At 30.7% G+C, this 15,864-nt stretch overlaps 2 protein-coding genes across 4 annotated transcripts; both read left to right on the top strand.

Moving 5' to 3' along the window:
• The first annotated feature begins 532 nt into the window (after positions 1–532).
• Positions 533–5,524, top strand: LOC127258396 (RNA-binding protein involved in heterochromatin assembly dri1). 2 transcript variants are annotated; one of them, XM_051285221.1, is made up of 8 exons: positions 533–795; positions 2,001–2,416; positions 2,916–2,982; positions 3,847–3,920; positions 4,040–4,215; positions 4,520–4,600; positions 4,965–4,998; positions 5,161–5,524. In XM_051285221.1, exons 1-8 carry the CDS (start codon positions 618–620, stop codon positions 5,173–5,175), a joined length of 1,041 nt encoding a protein of 346 aa, XP_051141178.1. In that variant the 5' UTR covers positions 533–617; the 3' UTR covers positions 5,176–5,524. The 2 variants fall into 2 exon arrangements, with proteins under 2 accessions (XP_051141178.1, XP_051141177.1); XM_051285220.1 differs by lacking the exon at positions 5,161–5,524 and having other exon boundaries at positions 4,965–5,154.
• Positions 5,525–9,997: 4,473 nt separating this feature from the next.
• On the top strand, positions 9,998–13,175 carry LOC127258397 (RNA demethylase ALKBH9B). Of its 2 annotated transcripts, XM_051285224.1 has the most exons (7): positions 9,998–10,316; positions 10,853–10,996; positions 11,153–11,404; positions 11,776–11,861; positions 11,976–12,286; positions 12,370–12,441; positions 12,514–13,175. In XM_051285224.1, exons 1-7 carry the CDS (start codon positions 10,145–10,147, stop codon positions 12,857–12,859), a joined length of 1,383 nt encoding a protein of 460 aa, XP_051141181.1. In that variant the 5' UTR covers positions 9,998–10,144; the 3' UTR covers positions 12,860–13,175. The 2 variants fall into 2 exon arrangements, with proteins under 2 accessions (XP_051141181.1, XP_051141180.1); XM_051285223.1 differs by having other exon boundaries at positions 10,853–11,404.
• The last annotated feature ends 2,689 nt before the right edge of the window (positions 13,176–15,864 follow it).

A 15,864-nucleotide genomic window follows, 5' to 3' on the forward strand; every position in this document is an offset into this window, starting at 1 on the left:
ATATACATTTTCATCCATTAATCCGGAAAGACGTAATGAATTACTCTCTCCGTTTCACATAATTTGTTCCTATTTTTTATTTTGGTTCGTCCCATGTAATTTTTCAATTCCTTTTTTTGAAATATAATTATACACTTTAATCTCATTTTAAATTTTATAATTTTTTTAATTTTAATTAAACTATTTAGTTATCTTAATCTTAATCCGCAATTATTTTTATTATACGATAATTATTTTTACTAATACACTTAATTACTTACTAATTATATTTTACATGAATTCTCGTATGTACAGCAATAAGCCCATAATACATGGGACAGAGAAAGTATTATTATTATTATTATGATTATTGTATTTTAGAATGATTGGGCTTATTAGAAATGATTGGGCCTTTTCGCCGGGCCGGGCTGGGACTACAAGGTGACGATTGAAAAAGCAACTGGAGGGATACTTTTGTGGGCCAAATTATAATTTCATGAAATAAGAAAAATATTGGATCAAATTGCAAATAATTTTAAATAGTCAGCTACCGAAGAGGGGTTTTTGGCTGCGCTTCAGTATCCCCAAACGCTGAAAAGTAAAACTGATATTCCCAAATTGGTTGGAAATCGGAGAAAATGGTCGGCGGCGGCGCCGGAGGAAAAGAAGGTGACTGGGAGTGCGGGGGATGTCGCAACAGGAACTACGCATTCAGATCCTTTTGCAACCGCTGTAAGCAGCCTCGCCTTCTTGTTGACATCAAAACCCCTGCCGATTCCAAGTGGCTTCCCCGGATAGGCGACTGGATCTGCACCGGTACTTTGCTGTTTTGTTCAATCACTCGTTTTCTTGCTTTCTGTACTGTGCTGAGGTTTCTTTGATTATTGTATCAATTGATTGAGGAGCTCTGTTCTTTGTACGGTTTTTGGTTGATAAAGGTCGTGGCTGAAATTTCGATGACTATTTCTCTTCCTTTTTTTATAAATTTAAATTCTTGCTTCGACATGAGTTAGCGTGTTCTTTAAATTCTGAATATCTTCGGTTATGTGTTTTTGCATCTAGAAATGGATTACGGAGAAGTACTTATTAGTGTTTCTTTTTCGAGAAGTTTATAGAATACTTGCAGCTTGTGATTATTCTCAAGTTTGAGAAAGTTTTCTTGCTTGGTAATAAGTTGGGTTATTTAAAGAATTATGCTGTTTATAACCAGGCTCAATATGCTATAGTGTGGTTAACAGCTCAAATTAAAATATGAAAATTTGGAATAGTTCTATAGTTATGCTATTGATTAGATTTCATTATATTTAAAGATTTTGTTTATAGTGTAAATAGTGTTAAAATTTGACAAAAGTTTCTTCAATCTATCTATTTGTAGTAACTTTGATAAGTATAATATAATACGAGGCCAATCTTTTGTGGAAAAATTTATTCAATTTTTTTTTACCTAATATACCAGTACAGATGCTTCCCCTCCCCTCCTCTCCGCCCCACCACTCAGTCTTAGATGCTTAGAACAACCTGACTGTAAAAGTTCTGGTAAGTAGTGTTTAAGATTGAAGAATTGGAAGTAATATTTGACATCATGTAATTTCATACTTGAAAACGGAGTTGAGTTCTGCAGTTTCACCAATAACTCTACAATTGAAATTTTAGAGTAATCATGGGATGTGGAATTGGCTTTTCCTATCTTCAGAAGATGGGTACACACAATCATCTAGTTTTCATAAGTCTTGGATTAATTCTTTTTTGCCCCTTATGTTTGCAGTTTTATAAAGAGAAGTAGTTTGTGATAATTAGATAATTGTTCCCCTTTTCTTGATGTCTTTAAACATGATTTATGTCCTTATTGATGTGTTTTTAAATTTGTCATAATTAAGCAACTTGGTTTCAATTAGGTTGAGTTGTTTTATATTTTCTGTATATGTTTTTGGTATTGGATGGCGGGTCGGCGTGCGTATTCTTCGCATATATCTTCTTCGTGGCTGGATTGTGGGTTGGTGCGTGTGTCAATGGATCAATAGGTTGCACTAACAACAATTATGCATCAAGAGAAAAGTGCAAAAAGTGTGGGCAACCTAAGGAGATAGCAGCAATGCCAGCTGTTGCAATCCCTGGAGCATCTCTCCCTACTCATCCTACTTATTTTCCCAGGGCTCAAGGAGGCATGGAACAGATGTTGAATGTTGAATCTCTACAACCATCAATGCCTTTGAGCTCTGGTTGGCCCCTTGGAGGGACTGGTCAATATGGAAATCGCTCTAGTGATCCCCAGGGTTTTCAGCCAGCATCTACTTGGCCCCTGGGAGGTAATAACATAACTGGAATCCCATATGCTGGCCAAACAAGTCAACTTCCTACAGTTACTAATGGTAATGGCTGGCGAGCTGGTGATTGGATGTGTAATTGTGGATTCCACAATTATTCTTCACGTGCACAGGTATACTTAGTCTTCTCTCTAATTAATTCAGAGTATGTTGTTTGCTTGCAATTGATGGTTTGTCCATTTTAGAGTGAAGAATTAAGAGATGATAAAAATAACTGGCCCTAACTCCTAAGATTGATGACTGTCCAGCAATTTTTTTTCTTATAACAATTGTCTGAGTCGGGATTATGGAATGTTTGCATTCAACTTTATCATTTAGAGTTTGCGACATGAAGAATATTGTTATAGTTAAACTTGTCAGTTTCTGCATCAACAATTCTCAGGCTCTGGCATTCAGGAAATAACCATATTAATGAGAGTTTAATTACTCCAGCTCTGCTGCCTTCTTCAATTTTGTGTACAAATTATGGCATTTCACTTCATCAATTTTCCAATACTTCTAATTGGTTGCACTAGTTCAAGTAAATAAGAAATTTGCTGATGAACCTATATAACTATATGCTAGTCACATGATGCTATGAAATTATTTCTCTTTCTTCTCGTGATTTTGTAGTGCAAGAAGTGCAATGCTCCTAAACCGTTATCGACACTCTCATCTCTCATTGCCCCAGCAGTTACAGGTATGTGTATTTTGTTGTATCTGTTCATAAACATAATTGTTTGTGGAAGTTGATGTCTGAAGCCTGGCTTAATATTTTGTTGAATGCTTATTAAATGTGGCAATAACCTGGCTGGCTTAGAGGGTGGTTAAAACAGGAATTTTCTGGCATCTTTATTATCATATCTCTGTATTACCAATTATCTTCGGGATATGCTATAGATGAAAGAGTGTCATGTTGGGCTTTGTGCTTGGTGGCTATGATGGGCATGGAGAAGGAGGGGTACACCCTCGCTATTAGTGAACTTTGTTTTTTATAAAAACTTAATCGTTGCAGTGTTCTACTGCGATAGACTTGAAAGTTTTGAGGTGTCCTCGGAACATCTTTGCCTATGACATGGTAATAGACTTGCCCGAATAACTACAAAATGCCTATTCGAATCGTTCGTTTTTCGGTTTTGGGTTGGCTTTTCAGTTTGAACCAGAACCATGAAGAATCTGTAATTGAAACTTGATTTATTAAGGTTTTTTTATTGGTTCTCTATTTTGTAAAATGGATAAGACTTAGTGACAGTGGAATGGGCAATTTAAATTAATCCAGTGTTCCGGTTTCTTCTTCTTTCTTTCTTTTTTTTTTTTTTTTTCACATGGATAACAACTTTTTTATATTTTAAAAGTTGTGAAATTTGTGAACTGAAGTTGCAAGAGAGTAATAAACTATAGTTTAAATACCATTAATTGAATTTGAACCACCTAACTGCATTCAACAGTGTTTTTATCATTCCACCATTTATATGTTCTCAACCTTCTGTTATATATATAAAAATCTTTTTGAAGTATGTCCTGATAAAAAAACAATGACACTTCCATCATCCTTTTATTGAAGCTCTTGGAACAAAACGCCTCGCCTCGGAAGAATTGGTCCATAACTGGAATAATAAGAGATTAAATGCAGGACAAGTAAGGGATATTTCAGAGTAAACATCTGATTAGATAATATGGGATCTCCATTCTCTGTTTTCTCCTATAATATTTGTTATTTTATGCTTTTGTTAAACTTACATCTGATTAAATCTCAGGCGTATGGTCTGCAGCAATTATTTACTGGGCTTGGGTCACTCCCAAGCCCCAGCGGTAATCAATTAAATGGTATGTACTCTACCCTTCCGAGCGGAAACCCAGCTGGCCATCCAAATATGCAAGTTAACCTTCATGTGCCGCATATTCCTGCAACTCCTGCACTCGTTGGGAAAGGGTAAAAGTGTTTTCCACCAAGCACATTACTCATATTTTAGAAGTAGTTGATGTAGCCTAACTTCATAATATTCAGTAGAAACAAATAAATTTATAATTTTTAAGTCTAGTATATAGTGACACATCAAAGTTTTGATCTCTTAAAAGCTTGCTTCTAAATATTATGTAAACACGCATGTGGATCCAATACAGGCATCTTAAAGATAATTTGTTTGAAGATTTACCGTGGAAGATGTATGCCTGTGTTTGTCTTGTTGTGTTACAGTTTATTTGCATTAAGATTCACCACAAATGGTGTCTTGCAGAGCAAAGCAATGGCGCAGTGGGGACTGGATGTGCTCGAACTGCAACAATCACAATTATGCCTCTCGAGAGCAGTGTAACAGGTGAGTATGTGATGATTAAGTTGATTGCAGTGATTTTTTAGTTGTCACAAGGCTATGCTTTTCAAAATAAAAAAAGATTTCAAAAAACTTTTATTTCGGCTTAGAATAAGTCGAACCAAGTATGAAAATAAACTTTAAATATTAGACTAATATCTCAAATATACATAGTAATTTTTGGAGAGAGTTTATTTAAGAGATTTTTCAAGATGTGTCTGTATTTGAATCTCACAATCGGTTTTTTCAATTGAATAACTGGGACTCTACCAGCTTTACCAGAGTAGAATGACGTCGGATTTTTTCAGTTTGATATGAATTAAGATATATAAGTAATCTGTTTGATAAGTTTCAGTTTTTGTTCTTGCAGGTGCAAAAGCCAGAGAGAGGTGCCTTCTCAAACTGTAAGTAGTGATGATGCCTTAGTCGTGACGTGAATCTAGTGATTGTTGTGCCATCTCTGCATCAATGATATATATATGGTTGATGATCGAGAAGACTCTGCTTTTCTGTCTTCTTTCTGCTACTGCTTTGGTTGTATTGTAACATCTGGATTTGATTTATAGGCCGATTCGGATTGAACCTATGCGGGGTTCTTAAAAGAATTAATCACCAAACGTGAGTGACGATGTTTTCTATTGGATTTGTCCGAACCGAGGAGATAGAGTTGAAGTGATTCAGATTTATTATATGGTATCTTCTTATCTTGTGTCTGGGCTTGTATGCATGCATACATGTTTATGAACTTCTTTTTTTCTTTTTCTTTTTTTTTCTCTCTCTGATGGAGTTGAAGCTATTATGTGGAGTATTTAACTTGTTCTTGCTTTGTTGGTTTCCCTAAGTGTGAGAAATATGCATTGGACATAATGTAACTACAAAAAATAGAAAAACAAAATGTGAGTTAATATGTATGGCTGGCAATTGGGACGAGTTTCGGCCTAAATCTGTTTAAATTAATATTATACTCCTTCGATCCGTCTCAAATACTATGCAAATTTTTTTTTTTATTTGTTCCACAATACTTTTAAATTTAGAAATAATTAATTATATTTTTATATATATATAAATGTATACTTCATTTTATTCTATCGTATCACTCAAATAAAAATAAATAAATATATATTTTTCTTTTCAAATTATTTCAAAATTGTTCTATTTAATATTCCTTATGTTCGCTTACAAAGTTTATATGTTTTTAGTTTGGGACTCCAATTATAAAGTTTATATTTCATTAAATATCTTACTAACTGCTCATTATTGTAATTAAAATACTATTATTTTTTAAACGTAAATGTAACCCTTGTAAATAGACGGAGGGAGTACTATTCATCTAAATTTTTGTGCTAAACTTATATGTTGCACACTGTGTTTAGGACAGATGAAGTATTTTCACTGTTTGAATGGAACATCAAATTTTAGTATAATATAACAAATAAATAATAGTGGTTTAATTTGATGTTCTTTAGAGTGAAAAAATGTTTGAAATAGTAAAATAAGGATAAAAAACTCACAAAATTTATTGTTTTTATTATTGAAAATTTTAAATTTAATATATGAATTCTTAATTATATCTTATTATATAATTTATAAAAGTAAAAAATTATTACTACCTTCGCCTCACGTAGATTTTTTAATATTAGTATTATATTAGTTCATAATAAAAAAGACAAAAATGCGCTTATTAAATTATGTGATATAAAAGTAAGAATATTTGTATAATATATTGAAAGTTGTAAATATATTAAATGGGTTCATAATAAAAAAGACAAAAATGCGCTTATTAGTTCATGTTTCACATATGCACCAATTTGAAATGGGTTTGTATTTTTTATTTTCGTCGTCCACTTATTATATATTGTATATATATATATATTTTGGCTGTTTTAATTATAAAATAATTATTGTAGAAGTATTTTACTTTTTATGTAAGTAAATTAATTTTATCATCGAATAATTATTTTTATACCAAAATACAAAGGCAAATTTGTGTTTACATTATTATTAATCATTTATTACAATTAAACTATTATCTCTTAAATTTTGTGATAAAATAAATATTTGTTTTTAATTGGACAGATAGTGTTTTTTTAGGTGACAATCATTATTCAGTTAAAATTATAGCAATTTGGAAACTCCCAGCCAATATAATATGTTGGAGTTTGAATCCATGATCTTAGAGTCACAAGTTTATTGTCACACATTTGTTTGATTATGTTTTGAGTTTGTTTACTTGAATTTTGAATTCTTTTTAGTTTAACTAGTAGTTTGTATGTGTTGTTTTATAACCAAAAAATTGTATATTTAAAAATAAAAATAAAAAATCATATGTTGAAGTCAAACTTCAACCGATTAAAAAATATACTTCTTTCTTTTCACTTACCGTGTTCATTTTTTCATTTCTACATGTTCTAGTTATTCCTTCATTTTTCTTTTTTGGAAAAGTATTACTCCCTCCGTCTCATTAAAAGATTATTATTTTCTATTTTCATCCGTTCCAAAAAAAGTTGTCATTTTCAAATTTAGTAATTGTATTACCTAGCTAATATAATAAATACCCTTCTAACTTATACTATATTACGTAAATATCATTACTTTTCTATTACACAATAGTAATAGGGATATTTTCGTCTTTTTCACTACAGCTCATTATAATACTAATATTAAAAAATCTACGTGCAAAAAGTAAACGACAATTTTACACCGAGACGGAGGGAGTATACACTTTAATCTCATTTATAATTTTTTTTAAATTTTAATTATACTAATTAATTATTTTAATTTTAATTTAAAATCACTTTTTATTAAATTATAATTATTTTCACCAATATATTTTTAATTATTTACTTAATTATACCCCTCTTAAATTTTAGTGTCTACAGTAAATGAGACATCATATCCGAGAGGGTGGGAGTAATATAAACTCACATTAATACAATATATATATATATATTATTATAGCTTTTTCTAGTTATTTTTATATATATATTTTTTAAAAAATAATATTTATACTTTTTATTTTTTAGAATTATAAATTTTGACTTAAAATTATCTTTAAAAATATGAAAAAATATATAATTACGATTATTAAATACTACTACATATTAAAGTTGTGCGAGGAATTGCCCTATTGAGTCATTTCCAACGAGCTAGTCCCCAAAAATGTCCGTTTGCTTGGCGAAAAAGTTGGGGCAACCAATTCACCTTGTGACTCATTCCTTCGGTCGAGTCTTCTTCTTCGTCATCTGCATCTGAAAAATATGGATAGGGAAAGATCACTAAGTCGAAATTTCGGGTATTATTATGATTATTATTATTTTACAATTATTTTTAAAAGCTATTGAAGCTTTAAGATTTCTTTTTTTAAAATAATGTATTATATATATTAAATAATTTGAATATAGAAATATATTTTAATTTGGTAAATTTTACCAAAAATAAAAAATATCAATAAGTAGATTTGATTGCCCTTAAATATTAAAAAATAATTAATAAGGTAAATTCAGAAAATAATGTCAAAATAATTGTTATTTGTTAAAATAAAAATAATTAAATTATGGAAGAAGAATAAGTTAGTAATGGAGTAATATTTTAATGTTAAAGTAAAATAGATAAAATAAAAATATTATGAGAAATTTATTTAAAAAATTGACAAAAAATTAAAGAAAATAATAATAATAAATTGATTATTAATGGGTAAAAAACAATAAAATTTTGAATGAAATAAGAAAATTGTTTATAAATAAATTAGATATAAATTTAAATAACAGTAGAAAAAATTAATACAACTTTTTAGAAAAAAAGCGAGTATATATATATATATATATTTATCGGTTCATTCGGTTGTTATTTTTATTTTTAACCATAAATTCAACTTTTTAATTATCAGATTTAAAAAATATAAATATTCATTTTTGGTGCAAATGTTAAAAAATAATACTCCATTCGTCCCACGTATTATGTCCATATTGCTATTTTTTTCTTCCCATATTTAATATCACTTTTCTTTTTTGGAAAATGATTACACTAATTAGTTATCTTAATTTTAATTTATAATTATTAATATTATAGGATAATTTTTTTTCAATAATACATTCTTAATTATTTACTAATTATACTTATCATAGATTCACATGTCTACGGTGACCTAAACTTCCAATGCGGGACGGAGGGAGTAATATTTTAATTAGCGAATAATTAAAAGTAATACTCTCTCTCTCGGATCTATTTATTCATTTACTTTTTGCGAATGTTTAGAAATATTAGTATTATATTAAGATGTAGAAATAAAAGTAAAAAACTAAACTACTTATTAGTATTCTATGTCATTAAGGCAATCACATTTATGTACTCACTCAGTCCCGTATACCATGTTCACGTTGCCGTTTCTGTCCGTCCCACATACCATGTTCACGTTACTGTTTCTGTTCGTCCCATATACCATGTCACTTTCCTTTTTTTGAAAATGATTATACACTTTAATCTTATTTTAAACATTTTAATTTTATTTTTTTAAAAATTTTAATTAAACTAATTAGTTATCTTAATATTAATTTATAATTATTTATATTATCGGATAATTATTTTCACTAATATATTCTTAATTATCTACTAATTACACACAAAATACAGTGTCTACAGTGTAGCAGACACGTTATGTTGGACGAAAGGAGTAATTTATTATAAATTGAAAGAGTATTTGTAATGTTAAATAGATAATACAATTACTAAAAAAAAATATACTTTGTTATGAAACGAACTAAAATGAAAAAATTGGTAAATTGTTAAGGAACGAATGAGAGTATAAAAATAATTTTGGTTTTATTGTATTGAGTAATAATGTAATAATAAAATAAAAATATTTGTAAAAAAAAAATCATAGTTACTAAAACTAATTATTTTGTAATAGATAATATAAAATAAAAATACTCGTTCCGTCTCATAAGAAAATGCATTTTTTATTTTTGTCTGTGTTATTTTCTTATGCAGTAATTGTACTAACTACTTAACATAGTTACAATTTTTAATATATTACACAAATATTATTATTTTTATATAAAACAATCTAATAGAGACATTTTTTTTTATCATTTTTCACTATAAATTAATATAACACTGATATTAAAAAATTTATGTATAAAAAATAAATATCGCTCTTCTTTCTGAACGGACATAGTATATATTTTGTGATTGGATAAAAAAAATATCATATCATATCAAATCTCAATTAAACGTATCTAAATGTTTGACTTCATAATTTAAAAAAAAAAACGGCGGTAAAATAAAAAAGGATGCGGTAAAAAGATGCGATATCAAATCAAAGCAGCAAACCGACCTCCGTCCTTTCTGAAATTACAATTATAACCTCGAGGAGTCCTACATCTATATATATCTGTCATCGGATCTTACACTTGTTGTGCGTTAAAAATTTTAGTTTGTTATTTTCCTGCTTCGTTCTTTCCTCTCTTCTTTCTTTCCTGCTCGTATTTAGTTTCTCTCTGCTTCTTCCTGTTCCTGCATTCAATTCTCTTTCCTCGTGAAAGATCGTCTGATATGGCCGATAGGTCTGAATGCAGGACCATGGAAGACTTCCTGCGTAATTTCACCGCCGAAGAAATCAAGGTTGCCGGCGAATTTCTGTACAATTGGTTGCCGTTTGTCACTGAAGGCCTCTGCGGACGTTGCACTCGGATAATCGGCGATCGCATCTCCTCACTCTCCACAGGTTTCTTTATTTCTTAATCTTTTGGCTTATCGATGGGGTTTTTGTGTGTTTGGGTTTATCCTCTTTCAGTTTTTTGATTGCACTGAATTTCTGTGAATATTTCTTTAACTATTCGGTGATTTCTATGGTTCTGTCTGAAATCTATGGTTTTTTTTTTTTGAATTGCTTTCTTTCTTTTTCTTTTTTGGATTGCTGGGAATTCGACAGTACTGCGTCAATTTTGGGTAAAATTGTAAAGATGCTGGCGAATGGATTTAGTTCGTTCTTCGAAAGATTTACTAATCGCCGATTTTAGGGTTTTTGTTGAAAATTCATTTCTTGAATTGAAATTGAACATCAATTAGCTGTACTTTCTCCTTTGCACAAGATCTTTTTAATTTTGTTTGTGGATTCTATTGCGAAACTTTCCATAACGGTGTTCTTACTCAAGTTGATGGAGAGTAAACTATGAAATTAGGGGATTTGATTATGTTCTTCGTACCACTAAGATTTTGTAATAATTATTGTGTCTAAATTCATGAATGTTGCCATTTCAGGCATGGATGTCGATCAACACCAAGACGAGCACGAGAAGTGCAGTGCCCATTCTGGTCACAGTGCTGAAAATAATCACGACGATCAGGATAGTGATCCACTGGGCAGTTGGAAAGATGAAGCTGAGTATCTATCAGAACAAATGGGTGAGTTGCAAATGCCGATTGTTTCGATCAGCTCTTCGCCATCTCCTGCTATATCTACAGTGAAGAAGTCCTGGGCAGATATGGCTACAGAGGATGATCTTGCCCTAGAAGAAACTGATAAAGGTGGATCTAACTATGTGAATTATTCTTCATCAGAGCCAGAAGCTTTGGAGGTTGAAGGTATCAAGCCAAAGGTCCAACTGTCAAGAGACCAACGGGAGTACATCAGATTCAATAATGTCCAGAGGAAGAAGGATTTCATATCCTTGGAGAGAATTAATGGAAAGCTGGTGAACATACTGGAAGGACTGGAGTTACATAAAGGTATCTTCAGCGCAGCCGAGCAGAAGAGAATTGTTAATTTCGTTGAAGAGTTACAGGAGAAAGGAAGGAATGGGCAATTGAAAGGTTAGTTTACAGAGTGTTTTTATATCTTTGATCTTATGACTGATTATGTTTGTCGTTAACCGATTCTTTTTTGCATAGTTAATTTAAATGATTTGTGTTATACACAGGGGATGAGTAGAGTTATTGATCTTTACTTGTTTTAGCATGTGTAGAAGATTGTTGTATGCTGTTTATCTTGACTTGCTCGAACACAATTAGTGCGCCGTATGTGCGTATGTATAAGATTGCTGTATTCAATTGTACCTGTTGCATCTTGCGCTCCTTGACAACGTTTGAATGGGAAACTAATTGTCCTTTTTGTCGATGTAAAAGTTTTAAGTTACCAATTCTTGCACGATGTGCGCTTACCTGTTGAGACTTTGTATTCTCAGAGCGCACGTACTCGGCACCAGTGAAGTGGATGAGGGGAAAGGGACGCCAAACTCTTCAATTTGGTTGCTGCTACAATTATGCTACTGTAAGTTGCTCGAAAAGTTTCATTTCACTGTGTTTTATACATACAATTATATAAAAAAATCAGCTGTTCGATTACTGAAATTAAGTATAACCAACCCTTGTTTTGTTTTAACAGGATAAAAATGGTAATCCACCAGGCATCATGAAGAGAGAATATGTCGACCCTCTGCCAGATCTATTTAAAACTATGATCAAAAGGCTTGTCAGGTGGCGCGTGCTGCCACCATCCTGTGTACCCGACAGCTGCATTGTGAACATCTATGAAGAGGGGGACTGCATACCGCCTCACATTGATAATCACGACTTTGTTAGGCCATTCTGCACCGTCTCCTTCCTCAGCGAGTGCGAAATCCTTTTTGGCTCAAACTTGAGAATACTTGGCCCTGGCGAGTTTGATGGCAAATTCTCAATCCCCCTGCCAGTCGGGTAAGTATCTGTTTGTTGAAAACTGTTACATATTCGGTATGATTAAATAAATTGACTCATTGTTTTTCTAAAATTTCGATCAGATCTGTTCTTGTACTGAATGGAAATGGAGCAGACGTTGCCAAACACTGCGTCCCTGCAGTTCCCCACAGAAGGTAAGCTCGGAAGAGACCTTCAATACGTACACATATATATATATGACATTGAGTGTTGTTTTGAATTGGCAGGGTGTCGATTACGTTCCGAAGAATGGATGTTTCTAAACGGCCGTACGGTTATGCACCAGAGCCGGATTTGGTAGGGATCGAGCCGCTGTGGGATGAACCGCACAACAACGACGAATCAAACAAGCTGTCGAACGAAGCTGACAACAGATCTTCTATGGTGGAAGTGGAAAGCAGAAGTAAGAATTCAGACGAAGGAGATGGATGGAAGCCGTACAGTTCGTCGAGAACGCGACGGGGTTACCGGAAGCCAATTGCTGGAAGCAGCTCGGGCCCCCGTTACTCTGGCCGGAGCCGTGATAATTGGCGCAGGCCTCGCCGCGGCGGCGGTGTTGGTGGTGCCAACTGATGGAAGTAAATTAAATGGTGCATTATCACCATTGTTGTTGCAAGGCAGAGGGGCAGGCAGGGAAGAAAAGGTTTTTCTGGGACTGCTTTATTGTTCGTCTTTCTGAGTGACTTTGTCAAACTTAATGTCGATTTTGTGTTTGTGTCGTCGTCGTGTCTGCATTTTTATTCGAGAGTATATATTGGTTATTTTAAATATATATATATATATATATATCTATACATTGGAGAGTGGTTATGCAATTGATTTTTCGGATTCAAGCTTTTGTATATATATTTATATTTTTATATATATATATGTAAATTTTATTTATTTATTTATTTTTTTCTGCTATTTTCATAATTTCTTATGTATTGTGTTTCTAGTTTTATTGTCACTCTTTTTATGAAAAAGTAAAATATAAGTTTTTTTTTACTAAAATATTTTTAAAATTTAATTAGTAAGAAGTGTAGTAAATATGTGTTGAAAGGTAGGTAATAATTATATATTAAAATTTTTACTTTCTCACAATTAGTAATGAATTAATTTTTGAATTATTTGAATTTGTATAGATAATATTATATTTATTAATTATATTTTAAATTAAAAAAATAATGACATAGAATAAAACTAATCCACAAGAGGTGTGTGTGTGTTTTTTTTATTTTTTTTATTTGAATACATCACCTTTAAATTATCATTTAAATTTAGAAATAAAAAATCGGGACACAAAGAATGTTCCGTACAAGACCGAACTAATTTGGAAGGTAAGTGGTAACTTTAACTTCAGACTGACTTGCCATTTGACCATTTACCATAATGTGTGGAAAGTCAGTGGTAACTTTAACCTCTGTTGACTTGCCATTTGACCTTGACCATAGTGTCGAGTAGGAAGAAGTCAACGCAGTCTTGACTTTTAAACAAAAATAAGAATCACTGCCACGGCGGATTAGCGACAATCCGACACGAATACAGCAGTGAAGACTGACGAAGAAAAGACACAATGTATTATCAATATTTATAAAATTTAAGAAAATATATATATATTTATAATATGAGAAATTAAATTATAAATAAAAAAAAAGATCCATCATTTACTTTTCGTTCGTCATAATTAATCTTAACAAATTGATAATTTTAATAGTTTAGTATTGAAAATTATATTTCAAAAATGCTAATGATTTAATCACTACATAAATGATAACATGAACTTTTTTTTATATATATATAAATTTAAAAGAAATTATGGGTGTGTTTGTTTTGTATTTTGGTTTAAAATAATTTTTTTAATATAAAGTATAAGAAATTGTGTAGATAATATAAAAATATATATAATATATTATTTTTTTTGAAAAAATAAATTTAAAATTTTTAAATAAAAAAACAAAATATATTACTATAAAGATACATATATATATATATAAAAAGTAAGCCTTATTATAATGGGCCTTGGGCGGGCGCTCCGCTCGCTGGCCCTGCGTCAATGCGAAGTTCTACGTACCAAAAATTTTTCGTAGTAGGCCGAGTGATTTTCCACCCGAAGAGTGCTCTACTGGGCCGACTGGAAGGGCTGGAAAGTCTAAGTATATATGGCACGAAAGGGAAATCCGATTTCGGTATTGTTACATAAAATTAGAAAACACAAACAGCAACTAGAATATGTATTAATCGAACAGTTAAACTTTTCTTTGACATGTTTAAGGAAATGTTTAGATGGGCAGTTGGAAATTAGATTTGTAATTGAAAATAGTAAAATTTTAAATTAAATATATTTTGTATTTGTTACAAATGACCGGTCTCAATTGTCAGCCATATATGTTTAATTTGGGTATGTTTCTTTAGACGAGTTTGATATTAAAATAATATATGATGAATGTTTTGTCAGATAAAAAATTGTATTTTTTTCGGAAAACGCAGAATCCAAATAATAAAAACTTGAAATTTTGGACAAAAGTAACATACTTTGATTTCTAACCTAAAACTCCTTTGTCACGAAGGATCGATGGGCTAACACATAACTCAATGTGAAGTCAACGATGGTATATGATAAATTTAAATATATATATATATATTTTTTGATCAAACAAATTTCAATTGGTTGGAAATTCAATTACATTATTTCTACAAACAAAAATAAGAAAATGCAAGAAAAAAGAATAAATAAAGTAAAATGCACACATTCAATTTGGCATTTATTCATCAATAAAATTTTATAAATTTTCCAAAAGAAATAAAGAATATAGTACATGATGCTTATATATGAAGTACTTAATTCTGTTATACAGTTACATTACATATATACAAAATGTGGCAATCATGTGGATATTGTATTTATTACTACTATGTACGTGTTGTATGTATACATTTATGGCTATTACAAGCCACATATTCAATGCTGTACCCCTATTTACATGCGTGTGTCTCTCATAATTAATTGCACTGTCACATATCTATATTTACATAAATATATTACATATCTATATACATACATACATACATACATATATATATCATTATATATATATACACTACACATATCAATACATATATATCTACTGGACAAATCTTTTCTATTATCGGTGTGTTTATTTCGGGGATTGGATTTCCAATCCACTATTTATTCCATTTTTTTTTCAAAAAATCAAATCAAACACTTATTTTTTTTATTTTTTATATTATACTAAAAATCAATTTTACATTCAAAACATCACATCAACACCTATTTATATCACATCATACAGCTACTCAAATTTAAAATTTTTTTAATTTTATAGTGATACGATTATTTATGAAAATGAAACTATTGTAGTGAGACGGACTGAGTATAAAATTTTTATGCTTTATAAAAAAAATATTTCAAATTAAAATGTTAAACATCAAACCATATGCGTTATATTGTATATTTATATTATATACTTCACAAAACATAGTTTTGGGTTCAATTGTACGTTTCTTTTGTCCAAAATTCCAGATTTTACTATTTGAACTCTGCATTTTAAAAAAAAAATACATTTTTTTTTCTCACA

The sequence above is a fragment of the Andrographis paniculata genome, unplaced genomic scaffold (assembly GCF_009805555.1).
Source record: "Andrographis paniculata isolate CXL003 unplaced genomic scaffold, ASM980555v1 Contig59END, whole genome shotgun sequence".
NCBI classification, from domain to species: Eukaryota; Viridiplantae; Streptophyta; class Magnoliopsida; order Lamiales; family Acanthaceae; genus Andrographis; species Andrographis paniculata.